At 38.7% G+C, this 20,325-nt stretch overlaps 1 protein-coding gene across 1 annotated transcript in view; it reads right to left on the bottom strand.

The window, feature by feature from the left end:
• LOC123826961 (EGF-like and EMI domain-containing protein 1) overlaps positions 1–20,325 on the bottom strand; it is a 441,941-nt gene that overhangs the window by 372,164 nt on the left and 49,452 nt on the right. The window contains exons 2-4 of the mRNA XM_045851170.1: positions 17,097–17,231; positions 14,630–14,739; positions 12,468–12,572 (exon numbers count right to left, since the gene is read on the bottom strand). Of these exons, the coding sequence (XP_045707126.1) occupies positions 12,468–12,572; positions 14,630–14,739; positions 17,097–17,231 (350 nt within the window). The remainder of the gene's footprint in view (positions 1–12,467; positions 12,573–14,629; positions 14,740–17,096; positions 17,232–20,325) is intronic.

Here is a 20,325-nt window from a genome sequence, read left to right as displayed (position 1 = left end):
TGTCTTTAATGTAAAAGACTGATTAGAATCACAACTTTGAGGCTCACCTATGGATCCCCAGCTGGTTCCCACAGGCAACATTTCACAACAGAGATAAGTCAAATCCAGAAGGACCATGTTGTAGTTTAAAGCCATAAAGAAATTTTCCTGGAAAATTGTTTTTAGTCCAGCCTGATTACTCTGTCCAGCACTCAACAGCAGCAGGATGATATATACTGTATTTGTACACAACAAGGTAGGGAAGTCAGACAATAGCTTTTCAAACAAAGGGGGAAGATTTTGAATATAGGGGGCCTTCAGGCACAATAGAGACCACTTTCTTGACTTTCGAAAGATTATTAGGTTGTTGTTATTGTCATTATTTTTCTGTAACTCTATATTTACTATTCCATTATAGTAAAACACAACTGATCCATAATGGATGAAGACTGTTCCTATTCTCAGAAATATGACTAACTTAAGGTCATATACATTTTAGAAGGATTTAAAAATATTTTAAACATCAATGAAATACTTATGACTAATTTATGCCTAAAAGTTTCAGAAGGCACTTAACCATTTTTCCTGACCACCAAGAAAATTTCTTAACCATTAAGACTATTTCATGTTTTTGGTCAAAAGATCTACAGTAGCTAAGTGTTTGGCACAATGATTTTTTGAATGAATGAATGAATGAATGAATAACGTCTCCAGGAGAGTAGCAGCACTACAGTTTAACTATCATCAGCAGTGACTTCATTAAAGACACCTTCCTTCTTTTTCAGTACATAAATGACTGAATCACATAAAACATCATCTATCATTTCCTATCTATTGAATATTCCATTTGTTCAACTTTAATTTCCTTATCACCTAACTTTTCTAATTTATTAATAGGCTATGAAAAACCTCCTTAACCCTAAAGTACAATTTTTGTCCTGTTTATAAACATTGTTATTCTATTTTTCCATTACCATTTGTCCCCCCTTATACTCTCTCCTACCTCTGCCTTCATCCATAATTACCACAGTTGTCCATGTCCATGAGTCCTATTTTTTTCACTCCATCCCTCCACCCCCCAGTCTCCCACAAGAGCTGTCAGCCTGCTCTCTATCTATGAGTCTGTCTCTATTTTGTTTTTGAGTTCAGTTTGGTTATTAGATTATATGTATAAGTAAAAGCAAAATTATTTATGAAATTTTAATCACTGCTTTTCATAAAATAATTCTTTTAAGGGCCACTCACAGAGAAAACTTTTTTCCCTTCCTCAATTATGCCATAGTCATAAAGTCTAAATGAGAAAAAAATTGAAAAGAAAAAATACTTCAAATCATATTTTTCAAGACATGTCCACTATATTACAATAAGTTTTATATTTCTTATGTTAGCATATTAGTCTTCATTTCCATCATCTCCAGTGTGAGTCCTCCATTTGATTTGCTTCCTTTCTATTTTAATTTCCATCATGCTCACTGTTTTCCTTGAATCCCTTTGCCACTGTCTCCCTCTACAACTGCCATCAGAATGTATTCATAATTCTCCAAATCAACAACAAATTTACCATTGAGGTTATCAGACGTTCAGACCTTTTCTAATCCATTTCCAACCATACATTCATACAGTGAAGACATTTGAGCTTTTCACTGTGTGTTTTTGTTTCTGAGTAAGTGGAGATTATCACAGCTGATGCCTGAATATTTCCTCCTTCGTGTCTGTGAGTAACTGAACGCCAGCAACCATGGGCTTTCTCTATTCTATTATGGGTGCTCTGTCCACAATGGACATTTGCCCATTTTAGAACTAAAATGAAGAACAGTATTTCTCTATTAAACTCTAAGTAGATGGAAAAGAAGCCACGCCAGCTTGTACACTGGTCATAAGGAAAAACAGTTTTTGTTTTCTTTTCAGGTATTCCTGACACACTCTTCAGCCATCTGTAATATATTCATGCTTAATTCATAGATTTATTTTGACCCTTTTCCAAGGTTAGATGTAATATAAGCATCTCAACACTGCAGCAACTGTAGTATCCTGGAGAAGATTATTTGTGATAAATGAAAGCTAAGCAGGGGTCACTAGAACTCACAACAGAACAAAACATATCATCTCTTCTGTCAAAAGGAAGAAAATATAGCCTTTGTTTAAATTACATAAATCTCCAGTTGTTAAATATTCTTTAGCATATAGTCTCTAAAGCCATTTTTTAACCATTACCATGACTTCAACAAATGTGCATTCAGAATGCTGACAGGCTCTTAAAACATTGGGTTTATCTATTTACTCTTTTACTCTCCCAAACTCCCCCGTCTCCAGTGTTGTTCAGAACTAACAGATTATAGAACTGTTATTTTTGCACTTGCCTTCTGTGGTTTGCCATCTGATTCAATAAATGGATGGGTTAAGCCATTACTTTCAACCCACTTAGGCAGTCTAGACACTGTTGCTCTTCACCAATGATAAAGAAAGCCGCCATCCTGCACACTGAGCAACCACAGAATGCTCCTTATTTTTCCTGTGCCCCACACTCACTAGGAAGCAGAACATAGACCCAGAGCACTTTATTCATGAAGAAGAAATAAGAGAAGAGACTTCCCTTCTGAGAGTTCTGGCTAGCTTACTTCTAACACCAACTACAAGCTCAGGAGGTTCCCCAAACCACCCTCATGTTCAATAATTTGTTAGAAGACTCACAGAAATCACCAAAAGCTGCTATATTAAAATCAGCCAAAGAAGTAAGTGCATAGGACGGAGTTGGGATCACCAGGAGTGACCTTCCACTGTCCTCTCCTTGTGGGATCGGAGCATGTTTCTTTCCTGGCTTCAGTGAGCCACAATACATGTGGACTGCGGTCAGTCACGGAAGCTCAGCCAAACCCTGTGCCGAGCTTCCGTCAAGACTCCATCACAGAGGCATGATTGATTCCATGACTCATTGCCCTGCAGGCTGATCTCAGTCTTCAGCTTCCAGTCTCCAGCCTCTACTCTGAATCATGTTGTTGGTCTCTCTGTTGTGGTAAGAACCCCAACCTAAGACTATTCAGATGTGTCCAGCCCCCACCCTAAATTACATTGTTAAACTATCCAGGGACCCAAGGTCCCTGGCAAATGAAGTTGTTCCAATCAAATACACTATTTCAGGGGCTTAAAAGTTAAGTTACCTGCAGAAGCTGAGGCCAAAGGGTAGAACACTTTTTACATAAGGTTAAATTCTTTATTACACATCTTTTTCTCCTAAGTCTTTGATTTGGGGCACTTACCTCATACTCACTATGGTTGTAACTATGCCCTTATACATTTTGAAGGTCAACAAAATAAGGATTAAGAAAGCTAGTTTAAGCCCTGGCTGGTGTAGCTCACTGGATTGAGTGCGGGCTGCGAACCAAAGTGTCACAGGTTCGATTCTCAGTCAGGGCACATGCCTGGGTTGCAGACCATGGCCCCCAGCAACCACACATTGGTTTGATGTCTCTCTCTCTCTCTCTCTCTCTCTCTCTCTCTCTTCCCCCTCCCTCCCTTCCCTCTCTAAAAATAAATAAATCTTTTAAAAAATTCTTTAAAAAATAAAAAAAAAGAAAGCTAGTTTAGTAGACTATACATAGAGACAAGGAAAGGAAAGGTGGTAGGCATTAAGTCCAAGAGAATACCTGGTCAGAAACCCAGACCTTGGCATTTAGGGCTTGGAACAAATAAAATAGGAGTGCTTTTGGTCACTGGTGATAATGGAGTAGATTGCCCCCAACATTAGGACTTGCCTGAGAGGAGGCAGAGTTCTGCATCTCTGGCTGAAAAGAGAATCAACAGTAGTCTGTGCAGTACATTTAAAGGGATTTCCTCAAAGCCCCTACTCTACCTGCTAACTGCCAGAACTCAGTCACCATTTAGGCTAGGCTTTGTGTTTTCAATGTTAAATACAAATATGTTAAACCAGAGCATCCATGAATACTTCAGTTTGATATCATTTACCAGGATTAGCAATGGAACCAAATGCTGATGGATGAAAGGAAAGAAAGAGAAAAGTATGAATCATGACAACTTCAAGAGGGCCTGCATGGAGAAAGATGAGAAACAATTCCCCAACCCCTTTGCCCCATGCATTTCATAGCCCAGAACAGTGGTGTGTGGCCAAACAAAAGGGCCCTTTGGGGCCCACAGCAAGCCCTGCTCATCCCCAGGTAGCCGTGGGACAAGAGCACAAAACACTAGAGGTAAAAATCTGGGTTGAAGTCTTCTTGGCTCAGCTACTAATAAGCTGTGACTTTGGGAAATCAATTAAGCTTTCTGACTCTCTGTCACCTCAGTTCTAATTTGGGAATAATACAAACTCCCTCACAGAGTAGTGTGAGGTTTAAATGAGATAACATATGGGAAAGCACCTTGCTAAATGTGTTTTTTAACTATTACATAAATATGTTATTATTAGTTGAGCAGGCTGGAAAATAGTTTTAGCTATTATATCTAATTTTGAGTATCTATACATATATATTGATATATTGATATTTAAATTTTAAATTATACATCTATATATTCCCCAGAACAATTGAGCTCTACAAAATAATAATAATTCAAGGATATTGTAAAAAATCACAATACTTCAAGGTATCCTATAAAAGGGGCTATACAGTGACATGGGTTTGGAATACATAGAAATCTAAATACTCTTCCTGGGGAGTTCTCAACACACATTAGCACAATGCAGGTTCCAGAAAGACCTACAAAAGTAAACACAATGTAAGGCCTCTTGTGGAATTTCTCAAACTTATTTGAACACAGATACTTCATTTCCTTGAACACTTCTGAAAATCCAACGGGAACAGTGATCCAGAGAATAAATTTTGAGAAGCACAGTAAAGCAGATTATTCACAGTTTTAAAATGTAATAATAAGGCATCGCAGCTCCACAGTCAGCCTTCTGCTGTGCTTGGCCAGGAAGGAGGAGGGTGCCTGGCACAGACGCTCCCGATAAGAGCAAGGTCTGAATCTGTGCGACTAAGTTTATACTTTCAGTAGCACCTGGTGTCTCCGTTTTCTGGACTCTTGCTACCCTTCTCCCTTTATCTTACCTAGAATTTGACTTTTGCCTTTGTCTTTCAGTAAATGCACTCTTAAATTACCCTCCAAAACCCATGACCCTCCTGTGACAGGCCCGCCTGGTGCTTTGTCCTGTCTCCTACCCCAACTGAACGAAGTCTCACCAGACTTCTCTGACAGCAGAGAATCCTAGGGAGGAGATGCATTTATCTTTACCCAACAAAAAACACCCTCACCACTTAGGGAATTTCAATGATTGATTATCATGCTACTAGTTTCTAACACCAACTGGCCTACTCTCTAGCAGACAAGAACGGAATGCTCCATTCTGTCTATTGTCTTTACAGGTAGGTTTTTACAGAAGATTACAAAATTTATGGTTTCTGCCCTGGTTGGTGTGGCTCAGTGGACTGAGTGTTGGCCTGTGAACCAAAACGTTGCTGGTTTGATTCCCAGTCAAGGGCACATGCCTGAGTTGTGGGCTGGGTCTCCAGTTGGGACATGCGAGAGGCAATTGATTGATGTATCTCTTGCACATCAATGTTTTCCTCCCTGTCTTTCTCCCTCCCTTCCCCCTCTCTAAAAATAAATCACTAAAGTTGTTTTTAAAAAAGAAACCTACAGTTTCAAAAATAACTAAGAAATCAAGATGCACTGTCCAAACCAACAGATACATCCCAGTGGCCATTGTTGGCAGTGATGCTGTTAGTGCAGTTCACGACACCCCATTGTGAATAAGCCTGAGTCAAATCTCACCACACACAGGCACATACCCCATATACTTCAAATGTATGTGGCAAGCCAAATCCCCACTAAACCATTCCAAAGAATAGTGAACAGTATTAATATCTGTAATAGAGAACTTTTTGAATCCAGGATTTCTTCTTTCAAACTATGTTTATTAAATTCCTTAAGAGACAACAGAGAAACATGTAGTCAAAAAACAACAAAAAGTGCAATTTTAAGTATTACTTTGTACCTGATAGAATAAGAGAAGTCTGATATTAAAAAAGAATTTTTTTTAGCTAGCAATAAAACAGGAAAAATGACTATACGCAAGACTTGGCCATTTCAAGGACATGAGATGTTCTGTTCCTTTGGGTTTTCAGCCTCTTTCCATTGGATTGTAGCTGTATCTTTAAAACACACTTTTACACATAAAATGCCCATTTAACATCTTCTGTGGCACAACATGGCCAAGCAGTTGAGATCCAAACTATTTATCTTGGCAGCAAAGAGCGGCATGGTATTACTTACAGGCATATTTGCCTCAGCTCCCCCGGTCCAGCTCCCCACCACGCCCTGCTTCCTGTGTCCCTTTGAATGTATTTCTGAGACACTGTTCATCACATTGTAATGATTGTTTTCTTGGCTCTGTAACCAGAATGTACACTTTACAACAGCAGAGTTATGTGTTTTTTACACAGGTCCTAAACATACGTGTATGTATAATGAGCAAAACTTTAAATGGAGAGAAGCATTTGCCTCACGCTTTTCATAAGATTGTTTTCTTAGCATACTGACCAGGTTTAAACACTAAAAATAAACATAAATACCGTATGTCTCTTTCAGGGAAATAATATCAACTATATTTTTCATAAACAGAAAAGTTCTTATATTGTAAAGAAACAGCATCACATAGTGGTTGAAAGGATGAACTCAGAAGCCGGACTGCCCGAGTCCTCACCCCGGCTCTCAGGTAAGTCACCTCACATCTCTTTACTTCAGGTGTGCCACCTGCAACAGGGAACCATTAATGGCACTTACCTTATAGGATTATTGTGCTAAACAAGCTCACATGCATAAAGCATTTAGGACAGCAGCTAGCAAGTAGAAAGTATGATTTATGAGTTAGCTATTATTGTCATTATTATCCACCTTCAATATTTTCTAGTTCATCACTAATTACACCCTTTGGGATCAAAGAATTCCAGATGGTGCTAGGTTATTCTACTCTAAGTTGTCATATTTGCAATATCAGGCCATTCTCATGCAGTCTTTTTAAAGCCATAACTGTGGTTGCTAACACTGGCCATGCAAAGCATACCTGGAAGGATATGTTAGGAAAAATACTTCTAAAGCTTCTGTTTTCAAGTCAGTTTCAGGTAGTTTACTTCTGTATGGATTCCAAATAGCAGGGTGCCCCTTTACTAGGCTCACAGAAAGATGTCACATGGTTATTGCTGCACTTACCTCATTAATGGTCTGTCTGTCACCTTTTTTGTACTTGTCCCAATCCCTGCCAATACTGCCAAATCCTTCTGCCAAGTTATATGAAGCAGAATGCAGTTGCCTAAATATGAACTTGCTAGAACCCTGCTGAGAGCTTAAGACTCTAATGCAATATATCTTTATGTGATGAACAAAACAACACTGAAGTCTACTCTGTTTTTCATGCTAAGAATGCATATCCACTTATCTTCATAATATAAACTGTGTTTCATTTTATACTATCTTCTAGTAATGTTCATTTAGGATTGCAGATTAATAAGCGTGTTCAATTAATGATTTTGCATTTTTTTCCAAACTAAATCTTCTTTCCATACTAATTTTATAGTTCAATTAAAATAATCCATCATGTTTTCTTAGCATGATTTGCTCTTTATAAACCCCCTGCCAATGTTTCCCCATTTTCATTGTCTGAGTAGACCTATTGCTGAAATGAAGCTGTGGATAAAGAGAAAATATTCTCTAAAATTTCTATATTTGCTTGCCAGGGTTGCTGCAACAAAGTACTACAAATTGAGTGGCTCAAGCAACATAAATTTATTACCTCAGTTCTAGAAGCTAGAAGTTTGAGATCAAGGGTTGCTTCCATTTGAGTACTGCAAGGAAAAATTTTTCCATAGCTTCTCTTTAGTTTCTAGTGGCCTGCTGGCAATCCTTGGCATTCCTTGGCTTGCAGATGCACCCCTGCCCTCTGCCTTCACATTCCATTCTCCTCGTGTGCATGCCTCAGTGTCCAAAGTCCCCTTTTCTATAAGGACACCAGTCGTATTGGAGTGGGGGCCCACCCTACTTCAGTATGACCTCATCTTAACTAATTTTATCTGAAACAATGATATCATCAAATAAAGTCAAATCCTGAGCTACTGAGGGTTAGGATTTCATTGTATGAATTTGGGGAGAAACAGATACAATTCAACCTATACCATTTAACAAATTCAAAATGCTCTTGGGGCCATGACAATATTCTATGTAGTCCAACCTCCTATCTACATAGAACAGATATATCTCACAGAGTTCACTGAACTCTTTGGTTGGGACTTCCTGGCTGGTATGAAATCATACCTGTGACTCAACACCCAAGGGTTGTTTAGATTTACCGCAGGATGGGAAGCAGAGCAACAACAGAAGCCTTTCCCCTTCATCTTGTGCATTCTAAAAATTCTCAGAGAATTTGCAGTCAAGAGAAAGAGTAACGCTTGGATAATGCTTGCCAACTTATAGAGCACATGCATCATCTAATATGACTCTCACAAATAACAATGTGCAGGTAGATAAGTATGTCAAGTTTTCTTATAAAGGGACCATGGCTTGAAGGGTAAACTTGCAGACTGTGAAGTCAGAACACATTAACATGGATCCAAGATTACCTGTGTCCTGCATATTTGACCTTAGGTAGGTTGTATGATTCAGTCAGGTTCAAAAACAGGGCAAAAACAGGAAGAATGAAAGGAAGGAAGGCAAGAAGGGAGGAAGGGAGAGAAAAAGAGAGAGAGAAAGAGAAGGAGAAACATAGAGAGAAGAGAAAGAAAGAAAAAAAGAAAATATGAATAAAAGAAACAAGAAAACCTCAGAGTCTTAACATCCAATTAGTAGGCATATTATTTACCTTGACCTATAATTTAACTCACCAGAGAAAGGAAGGATGAAATAAGTGATGAGGAGAAAAGGTGTAATTTGTGTGAGATTTTAATCCGTTAATAAAGCTCTGAGTTGTTCTACCTGGGTAGATAGAATTAAAAAAGAGAAAATTTCACCACCAGCTATCTAGCCTGATTTGCATGTGTTCAAATCTTCAAAGTATTCCTTTTGATTCCTTTAATCAATAGCTATTTTAGAAAGTTCTTCATTATTTCCTAATTGTCAAAATTCATTTTCTTCATTTTCCCTTATTAGAGGAAGATTTTTCAAATGAGTTAAGTAGATCAGCAATTTTAGAATCATTATTAACTTCAAGCATTTCTCTCAGTTATTAGCATGTCTCTCTCTAGGACTAGATTCTTCTCTCCATTTTTAAAAGACCATCTGCTTCTTTTTCTAGACTCCTTATTTTTCCCATATGTCTCAAATAAAGTCAAATTTACCCTATACTAAGAGCAATCCATAGTTATAATAACTGATCCTAGGTATCTTAATTTATCAGAACACTGGTTTTGGATGAAGATGCAAGTGATTCCCTATTATGTTAGCATGCAAAAAATAATAATTAGCATTCATCCAAACCAAGTAAACTGATAAAGCCATTACTATGTCCCAAAAACATTTTACAAATGATTTAAATAAATATTTTGATCCTTAAATATATTAAAACTAAAACACATGTTCATTGAGGATCCCAACAATCTCACTACTAAGAATCCGTATCACAGAAATAAAAGCACCACACTATTGCACCATAGTTGGTTTACAAAAAGACTGGAAACAAAATGAATATCCATCAATAAATGGGTGGTTAAAAATTTATGGTACATAGAGATGATGGAATATTATGCAGCTATATATATGATTCCATGAGCCTGGAGAAACAGAGGAGTATTCAGCAGGTTGTTAGTGGGGGGTTGGGGAAGAGGAGAGAAAAAAGAGAAGGGTAAGAAAAAAGGGGGCATTCATGACAATACAGCGTATAGAAGATAATCTCATGTATAAATGCATATGTGTGTATGAATATAATGTACACAAAGGCATGACTTCATGATTATCTGAGGGAGACAGAATTGTACATGTTTACTTTCTTCTATTGTATTACTGTTAATTTTTATATTTGAATTTTTAAAATTTGAATTATTTTGTGTCACTTGAACTATTTATAAAATGTGAAAAACAACACTGAATAGCAGTGATTATAGGTAGTAACTCCAGGCTATAATCAACCTTCTCGATAGAGTATATGTCCCAGCAATTATAGTCTTTGTAAAAACCACCTTTGCTGATTTTCACTTTTAATCTACTTCCATGACCCAGCTCATGTTATTCTTTCTTAACTGGGTTCTCAACTTGTCTCGTCATATATTTGATTTCTTAGGAAGTCTCCAAAATTTCTCCATAAAACCCTCTTAAATTTACATACTTTGTGATATCTCATTTTGCTGGATGAAATGTGGTACCTTGTAGGAGATACCTGAATTCCTACATGTGGATGTACAGTATATCTCTCAGTGTTCACCTATTTTTCTTTTTAAATTCAACAGGAGTTCTATAGGGACCCCCCAAAAAACCCACATCAAAATGCAGAGGTAAACACACTTGGACAACTACACTGAAAATGCAATGCAGACTCCTGAAAGGTAGTTTGTAAGGGGGTCTTCTCTCATGACTCTTGGAACCCCGTCACATACAGACTTGTAAAAAAGATACACTGCTCCTGCCTAAACTGGAAATAACCCAGTGTTTTCACCAACACAGAGTTAAAAAATGTGAAGTCTAGCTGCTTCCATTTCAGAAAGCATTTTAATTACATTAGTAAATAGAACTTGATAAGAAATTAGAACACTCAAAATACTCAAGTACTGATGTAGAAAATAAAGAATAAATTAATGTAGGTATAATTTCTAGACCATTATCATTACCATGTGTTTCTTTAATTACCTCTCCCCTCAGGGACTTGATGTTTTGAAAGATTTGCTTTATCTAAACAAATGAATTAATAGAGCAATAAATTATTTTTTTTAATTTTAATGAATCAGTGACATGTAATTGCCCATCACAGCCACTGATCAGGATGAGAAAACCAGTATTGCACATGCAGTTGAAACCATTTATTTAGAGGCTAATCATTTATTGTCATGGATCAATGTATAATTTCTGTTAGCTTCTTAAAATAGTGGAAGCAGTTGAAGGTACGCCCTAGAGTTCAACGTGAATGCTGACCTCTGTCTCAGAATCAGTGTTCCAGCATTAAAGAATAAATTAAGGTTGAAAATCAGCTCTATTTTAATTCACAAATTAATTTTTTTAAATAAGAGGACTCATTTACAAGAAGAATAGCAGTGTGGCGACCCATGAGAATCTCGCGCTTTAACCTCACACCAAGAGCAGAGGAGACCAAAGGACATGAGTGGTGGTGGGCTTTTGGCAACTTTCTGATTCCACTTCCGAGGATTTCAGTACTGGGTAAGAGGAAGCAAACATACCCACAGAAGATAATGAATACAATATTTTCATTAGCGTTTTACACCTATTTCTTTAACTTCTTCTACATAATCAGTTTTGTTTTGCATGTCCTGCCCTGAAAAGATAAATGCAGATGCATTCACATTCTCTGGAGACTAAAGCCAGATAACCAAGTCAAAACAAATCCCATTGGAAGCTCCGGCTTTCAGGGCAGATGCAGTAAAGGATGAATCATTGGCCACTGAGAAAATCTCCTGCACAAGAAACTTCTTCGATGCACCCCTCCACAATTGACAGTCAATAAAGTTCCAACCTTGTGAACTAGGTTATCAAGTTTGGAAACTTCAAAAACCATGCGTTGTTTTTTTTTTTTTAATAAAGGATATAAAAGTAGTAAATACCACATGACAATGAATTTGCATTAATCCCCACTTTGTTCATTCACAAACCACAGAGAGCTCACAGAAAAAGACTGTACCAGCACTTTCAAACCACGACTCCATTAAAAATTTAACATCTGAGGTTAGAATGAGGTTTGCTTATTAAGCTGACATTTCCTTTATAAAACAGACCATTTTGTACTTACTGCTACCCTTTGGACTCTTACAGTGAATAATAAAACTAAACTACAAAGCATAATTTGTGATGCTGAGTGTACTGTAGATTGTAGGTTTTTGCTTAGTGGCTTATTTTAAATGCTCACCAATCCTCAGAGGGACAACCCAGCCATTAGTCTGAATCGACAGAATCGGCTGGCCCTGGAAAGCACCGCAGACAACTCCAAATCCTCACACAGACAGTCTCCAGCTTAGCGTGGCTCGGCTCACAACTTTTCAACTTGACAAAGGTGCAAAAGCAATATTCATTCAGTAAAAGCCATACTTTGAATTCTGACTTTTGATCTTTTCGCGGGCTAGCGATATGTGGTGTGCTAGCCTCTTGCAATGCTGGGCAGAAGCAGTAGCAGCGAGCCACAGCTCTCGTCAGCTGCGCGATCGCCAGGGTAGACCACACGTACTTACAGTGCAGCACTGAGGGCATTTTTCCCACTTAGGAGAGTTCACTGGCACACAGTCCCATCGTAAATCAAGGAACATCTGTAAATGGTCTTGTCGGTGACTCACCATATTGGCAGTGGGGTCCCTGAAAACCGCCGAAACACTGGCACCGCTGGGCTTCCCTGTCTGAGCGGCTCCTCCCATGGAAACAAGTCCCCACTGCAGAGGCAGCTGAGAGGAGGGTAGACAAGGAAGGGTGAGGCATGAGGTCAAGGGAAAGAAACAAAATTCTCGAAGTGAGCACCAAGTTGCTAATGTAAAGATAATTTACAAATTTCTACCTGCCCCAGCCCCTCCATAGCAAGGTTAAACACTGTTTTCATTACAAGTTAAGGCCCTGCTCTCTAAGGCCTTGTAGAGCTCTGTATGTGATAGCATCTGCCTCACCATGAAGCTTCTAGAAATACAGAATCTTAGGTTCCACCCCAGACCTAATGGATTTTTAAAAGACAGAGGTTGATTTGAATTCACATTCAAGTTTAGGTAGTACTAATCTAAAAAAAAACTCATGAATAAGATGATCATGTGGTCAAAACAATCTAAAGTGAAAAGGGAACCCTAGTGCACTGTTCGTAGGAATGCAGACTGGTGCAGCCACTGTGGAAAACAGTATGGGATTGCCTCAAAAAACTAAAATGGAACTGCCTTTTGATTTAGTGATCCCCCTGCTGGGATTATACCCTAAGAATCCTGAAACACCAATTCAAAAGAACCAATGCACCTCAATGTTCTTAGCAGCGTTATTTGCAATAGCCAAGTGCTGGAAACAGCCTAAGTGGCCATCAGTAAATGAGTGGATCAAAAAACTGTGGTACATTTACACGATGGAATACTACACAGCAGAAAGTAAGAAGGAGCACCTGTCCTTTTAAACAGCATGGATGGAGCTTGAGAGTATCAATCTAAGTGAAATAAGCCAGGCAGTGAAAGACAAATACCATATGATCTCACCTATAAGTGGAACCTAATCAAAACAAGGGGCAAAACAGAACCACAAACGTGGAAATGAAGAACAAACTGACATTGACGAGAGGGAAGGGGAGAGAGGGATAATTGGGGGAAAGAAGGGGAAGGGTCTCATCAAGGAATATGTATAAAGGACCAATGGACAAAGTCAAAGGTGGGGACTGAATGTGGGAGATGGGGGATGGATAGGGTAGGGGAGAGTGATGGGGGAAAAATGGGGACAACTGTGATTGAACAACAATAAAAAAATAAAACCATAAAAAATAAAAATCAAGCAAGAAATACCAATACTTCCCAGAGGCAAAGGACTTTGATAGGTACCATACAACAGCATAAAGAGTTCACCTCACAGTCATTAATATTCAAGAGTTTCGAAGAGTTGAAATGACATCGTGGGCAGATGCTTTGCACTGAGCTGCTGTGGCCTAGCACCGCATGCAAATTCAGTGACTGCTAACACTAATCCTGCTTAACATGGGAAGCCTGAGTCAACTTCACTGAGATATTTTCAGAGAGAAAGCACAGTGGGGAAGGAAGCAGGATGCTGATGAACTCCCTAAGGTCCAGGATAGCGGGAGAGATCAATTATTGTGCTGTGGTGCCGCACTGATTGCAGCACACTGGAGCATTTTAAGTAACTTGGCAATAACCATAAACACAGGAGTCCCTTAGTGGGGCCATTTCTCCTGGCATGCACCAAGACAGAAAGCCACTAGTTCTGCTGTCAGAGTGCTGTCACTCTCCAAGGTTCTGGAATCCTCTCACCAGACATCTGTGAAAGGACAGCATTCCTCATCTTAGAAAGTAACCTGTCTCCAGAGTTCTGCAATTAATCATGACATGCACAAGTTGAGAAATCCCATTTAGATTTAGTACGGTGATTTCCCTCCAGGCTTTTGAATCAACTATGGATTACAAATTTGATGATATGGGAAAGGGGCAAATGGAAAAGGGTGATGGAGGTCAAGGTGTAACTGGCTGGCTTTAAGTAAACTGTCTTTTATTTAAAGAGACAGAATATAAAGTGGCAGTTCTATGGGTCTTGCGTTCTGACCTACCATTAGAAACGTTTAACAGAAAAGCTTTTTTTTGCATTTTTGCACATGTCATGTGTGAATTTTCAGTCTAAAGAGATGCTCTGAATCTGTGGTGATTCTAAAAGATGGCTAAAACTTGACAGGCGTGGTATGATTGAAGCCCAAAACAGAATGAAACCATTAGTTCAAGTGACAGAGAGTTAGACGGGAAGAATTACAACTTACAGCGAAGGCAGCCAGGTTCATGGTCCTGCCGGCTCCAACCGGGGCAGCACCTGTAGACGGTCTGTTGCTCCACACTGTATGCCTGTCTATAGATGGTGTAGTACCGGGTCCTGAGAAATGCAGGCATTTAGATCATACTTCCCATTAAGGCATAGCTGTCATCTTAACCGCATGAAAAATTCTCCCTGCAACCCAAATCCTGCCACTTATACACACACACACACAAATATATATGTATATGTAATTTGCATACATTATGCATGCACACATATGTGTGTGCACATGAGAGAAGCCCTCATGTCCAGTGGTGTAAACTATTCTCGGGGCCACTTGAGCTATCAAGAATAAAACTCAAAATTGTGAAGTGAATAATGATGCAATGAAGGATAACTGATACACATGCTTTTTCAACTTGACAGCGAGGGCCCCTCATGGATTGATTCCTCTGTAGCATGCATTCTCAACAGTGGCGGTATTGTGCACACGGGGGCAACAGTTAGTTCTTGGGTGGGAGGGGTGGAGGAAATTTTAGCTGACACCCTGGTTTGTGGTCCTGCAAAGGACCATAGTACACAAACAGCTGCAAAGTATACCTGTGGTATTAAAACTTCATGGGGGAGGGAGACGTTTACAATTTTTTTGAAGTTTATAAAGGCTCCCTTGGGGGACAATAATGAACAGAGGTTGAAAACATTAAACTGTAGCTGTTCATGCTGACATCTTAATACACTAAAACACCAAACACCTCTACACTGGCTAATTTCCTTTCTATTTATTCTTTATGTCCAAAGCATTAACATGTTTTCTCCCCTTTATACATCTATCCCCCTTATAGATCTTTTCATTCTTCAAAGCCAGTTTCAAGTTATACTTCCTCCAATGTCTCTGTCCCCACCAAACCAATGTGTATTGCTCTCTCAGAAATGGGACTTATCTGCCACACCACTTTTCTGACAGCCCTTCACCACCGTGAGGTGTAACCTGATATTTGTACATGTATCTCTCCAATAAGGATATAAGTATAGGTTTCCACACTGATACACAAACAAAAGGGATATTATTTGGGCAAAAATGCCAGACATCCTTGTACACTGCCTCAACTCCAAAGCATGTGTCATAAATATTTACTGAATAAAGTGTATAAAATGACTAAGCTATTGAGAATAAAATATAAATTATGCCTTTCTTATGTTTGTTTTCCCAAGTTTGGATGTCTCTTGGTAGTAAACTTTCTTTGGTTCAGTCTAATATCAACAATGATTAAACCTCATGGGGCAGCACAGAAAATCTAAACAAAGAGTCATTTTCAAAACCAACTACTCTAATGATCAAACATACTGAGTCCCTAGTGGGTACCAAGCATTGTGCCACATGTGCTAAATACATGTTTAGTTAATCCTCATAATATCCATACATGGTATTATTTTGTTCTAACTTTATAGACTAAGGCACACAGAAATGTAGGAACTTCGCCTAAGGCCATGCAGCTAATAAGAGCCAAGGGAAGTTTTCCAATTCAAGCTTCATTTAAAGACCCTGAACACAGAGCTAAAAAAGACTACACATATAAAGGTTAAACACGCACACACACATGAGTGCATGTGCAATATACATGTAAATATATACAATAATAAAATATTTAATCTTGTACTATTTTATTTAGTCCTATATTATCAGTGTTCTGATATTTCTATATAATAGCAAATCCAGTTATTTATAAATGTCTCTAACTTTCCTTTGGTGGTAGTAGTGGTAATAATAATAATAATAATAATAAAATAAATGTATTCATCTAAAGCCATACATTTTTAATTCTTGAATTCAGACATAGTTGATTCATTTACCTAAAACTTAACACATGAGCAACTAGTTGTATTAAGAGGTACTTGGATGTTTTATAAAACTATTTGAAAACTTTTTTTTCAAAAGTCCATATGAAGGCTTGACACACAGAAAGCACTGTACTTGCTTTTTCTCTCCTCTCCCAACCCGCTGAGTTAATCCTAATTCAAAGGCCATACTAAAGTCAAAGAAGCCCTAGGTTTCAAAGTGTTGGAAGAAACCAAGGGCAGGTCAGGCAGTCTTTCACAACCATAGGTGCCCTGGATCCAAGTTGTGCTAAATTTAGCAAACCAACACAATATTCCTTGTTTCTGTCAGTCTTCTGATCTTCAGCTTGCAAGAGTCTATCCTGTCATGTGGTAAAATTAGTAGCATCTAACCCAATGTACCTCACCCATAAATGAGGCCAAAAGTAAATTAATAATATATCTTGTCTCTGAAGGAAAATGTAGAACTCTGAAAGTTCCTGGTGGGCATATCTTATGTTTGTTTACTTACATAATTATACAATATAGTTATACAATATAATGATTTTCTAAAATGTATTGGAGGATATCTTTAGATGTAGTTGAGGCTTTTGATTTTAATTTTTGGTAGTCAAAAGGAATAGCGGGAGCACCCTTACCTTCTTTCATAACCCACACACCGTCCTGAGCCAACACAGCCCCGTCTCCAGAGCTTGACAGTGGATGTGAATGCTTGAACACAGGGGTGCGGAAGTCCCACCACAGTCAGCTGCCATTCTTCACAAACGTTTGGCCTTGAAGAAAAAATGATAATACAATAAAACTAGATTGTTTCTTAATGTTTTATACATTAATCATTCATTCTTCCACTTTCCACAAAGAACTTGTGATGACTTACATAAGTACATAAAGTAAGAGAGAAAATATAGGCAACATAAAAAAAATTTCATCCCGGGCTGTTATGGCTCAGTGGATTAAGTGCTGACTGCAAACTAAAGGGTCGCCGGTTCGATTCCCAGTCAGGGCACATGCCTGGGTTGCAAGCCATATCCCAAGTATGGAGTATGCTAGAGGCAACCATACATTGATGTTTCACTCCCTCTCTTTCTCCCTCCCTTCCCCATCTCTCTAAAAATAAATAAATAAAACTTAAAAAAATAAAAATAAAAGGAGAAATTTAGAAGATAAATATAAAAGCCATAAATTCCCATGTGCTTAGAAAAATTGAGTGGAAAATTAAGTTCTGAGCTCTGTGGTAGACAGTAAAAACTAAATTAAATAAATACATAAATAAATAAAAATTATAAAAACAAAAACAGAACTATAAGCGATCCATGCAATCCTTAATGTCCATGAACAAAAAGCAGACAAATTCATCAAAATAAGTTGTTTTCCTAAAAATTACTTCTGAAGAATAATTTCTATCATATTTAGTTAGTCCACTAACTAAATCACTTGCAATGGCTGTTTGTACACAAATATTTTGCAACCAGAACTATTATTTGCAACAATATTTATATTATATTGTTATACTATATTGTTATAATATAACAATATCATATTAATATTTCCTTATAGAAAGTTCATGCAAATTTACAGGATTTTAGACACATGATATTTAATATTTATGTGTGTTAGGCTAGATAACACTGATCACCTGGAGTGTCAGAATTAAATCCTTTTGTAATTCAAGAAATGGGTAGAAATGTACAGGGAACAAGAAGAATAACTGGTAGGTGCAAAATAGACAGGGGGTGGTTAGGAATAGTATGGGAAAAGGAGAAGCCAAAGAACTTGTATGTACAACTGTGGACATGAACTAAGAGGGGGAATGTGGATGGAAGGGGAGGCATAAGGTGGAGGGGGATAAAGGGGAAGAAAGTATAGGACAACTGTAATACCATAACCAATAAAATATACTTTAAAAAAGGAAAGGCTTTACTTAGTGATCATTAATTTACTAGTCCATAGGAATTGTTTCGTGTTTGAAAAGAATACTAACTATAAAAGCAGTAGGCCCCACCACTCATATTTTCCATGCTCTCACAGTCACCTGCATGCCAGGCACTGGCCTCACTAGGTCAAATTCAGATGTTTTTACTTGCTATCAAGGAACACAGTTAGTTTTGTCTCCGTACTCATGATCTGTTGAAAATAGAAATGATTTCTGATTCAGGAGTTCTTGCTGGCTCCCAAATAACACTGTGAACTTGTCCAAGGGCAGAAGAATAATAATAATAATGGTAGAGCCTCTAACAGGACTCCCCACACTAAAGGCAGTTACACCTGTATCACCGGGATCACCGTTCTGTGACCACTTGATCCTGTGGCTCTGACCACACCTCCCCCCCGGGCCCCCACTGATTTCACTTCCAGCCCCATTCTCAGTTCCAAATATAGAGATATAAATTGTTTGGATGTTCATGTCACCTAAATTGAATAAAATGCATGTTGAACTTTAAGAGTTTGCACAGCACATTTTAATTCTTTAAGTAAACACTGCAATAAAACAATAAATGTAAAAGCTACACAAGTCAGGCATCCATAAAAATCTTCAAAAATTGGGTCTGAAGAAAACCTTAGCTATTAAAATTTCCATATTAGATTCCCTGAAGACTGCCTATACCTACCCCTTTAGTGAGCTTACGTGTTTTTTGTGAGCCAGCCAGCCCCAGGCAGAATGAACTCACAGTGCCTCTGTTTTTTCAGTCAATAGCTCAAAAAACATACACCTCATCCAGGCTTGAACTCCATGTTGTAACCTACTCTTCACTTATTATTCCATCCACCCACCCACCCACCTACCTCTCCATTCACTTATACACTTAATATCACCTACACACAACAGAAGCACCCCCCACCATCCACACACACAAAGATGTGTGAGCCATTTATTGTGAATGAGGACAGCAGACTGGGAAGGAGAATTGGCCAATAAAAGATGTATTATTGAGCCATCAATACTGTAGATAACTAGCTCCCCAAAAGGGTAAGGGAGCCTGGGCATTTATACTCTTAATTCCTGCCAGTGATTTGTTGAGGGCTACTTTCTAACATTTTGGGCAGAAGCACAGGTAGGCAGTGTCAGCCTCTGGAAGACAAAGTAAGTCTTCAGGCCAAGAAACGCACATGCTGGCTGCAGAAAGCCTGGCCCACGTGCAGCAGTAAAGAACAGGGACAGGGATGCCGCTGTGACACTTTCAGCTTCAGGGGGGACAAGCCAAAGGAAGTCCATGTTCACTTTGCACGGACAACCTAAACAGAAGAGACAGAGAGAAAGTGAAAACACCCAAATAAGTACAAAATATGCAATGCTAAGAAGAAGCAATGGGGGGCTGAAGTAAGAGAGGGGAAGCTTACCAAGATTCATTACTTAGGAAAGGCTCAAGCAGAGGTGACACTGTGACCTGAAAGGGCCACTCACAGAAAAGCTGGGATGCCATTCAGGTGGAAGAAACGGGATGAACACAGGATCCAAAGGGGGAAAACGCTCGGCCTCCAGGGTATCTGAAAGGCCAAACCGGCTCAAATGATGAGATGCTCAGTAGGGCAGAAAGAGCCTCTCAGACTGCGGAGTTTTGATTTTATTCTCCGGGCACTGGAAACCGCAGATGGTTTTTAGAATTCTGATTTCTGGCCTCGTTTCCTACAGCCAGGACCTGGAGATGGCCTGTTACACTATCTCTCTGACACCAACTTGACAATGACTTAGGTTATATCCGCTCCTGGACACTACAAGTAATATAGCCCAGTCCAATCTAGCCTGGCTCCCAAATCCCTAAAATCCCCCATTCCTCCCTCAGGGTTTTCCTGATTCTTACAAAGAAAGAATTCCTCAAAGGAGACGACGTCTTCAGCCCGCAGCACCGGTGAGCACAGAAAGGCACA

Source organism: Phyllostomus hastatus, unplaced genomic scaffold, assembly GCF_019186645.2.
Source record: "Phyllostomus hastatus isolate PE091 unplaced genomic scaffold, TTU_PhHast_1.1 phas_contig_86, whole genome shotgun sequence".
In the NCBI taxonomy this organism is placed as follows: Eukaryota; Metazoa; Chordata; class Mammalia; order Chiroptera; family Phyllostomidae; genus Phyllostomus; species Phyllostomus hastatus.
Note: the sequence above shows the minus strand (reverse complement) of the source record. Positions and strands in the feature narration are given on the sequence as shown.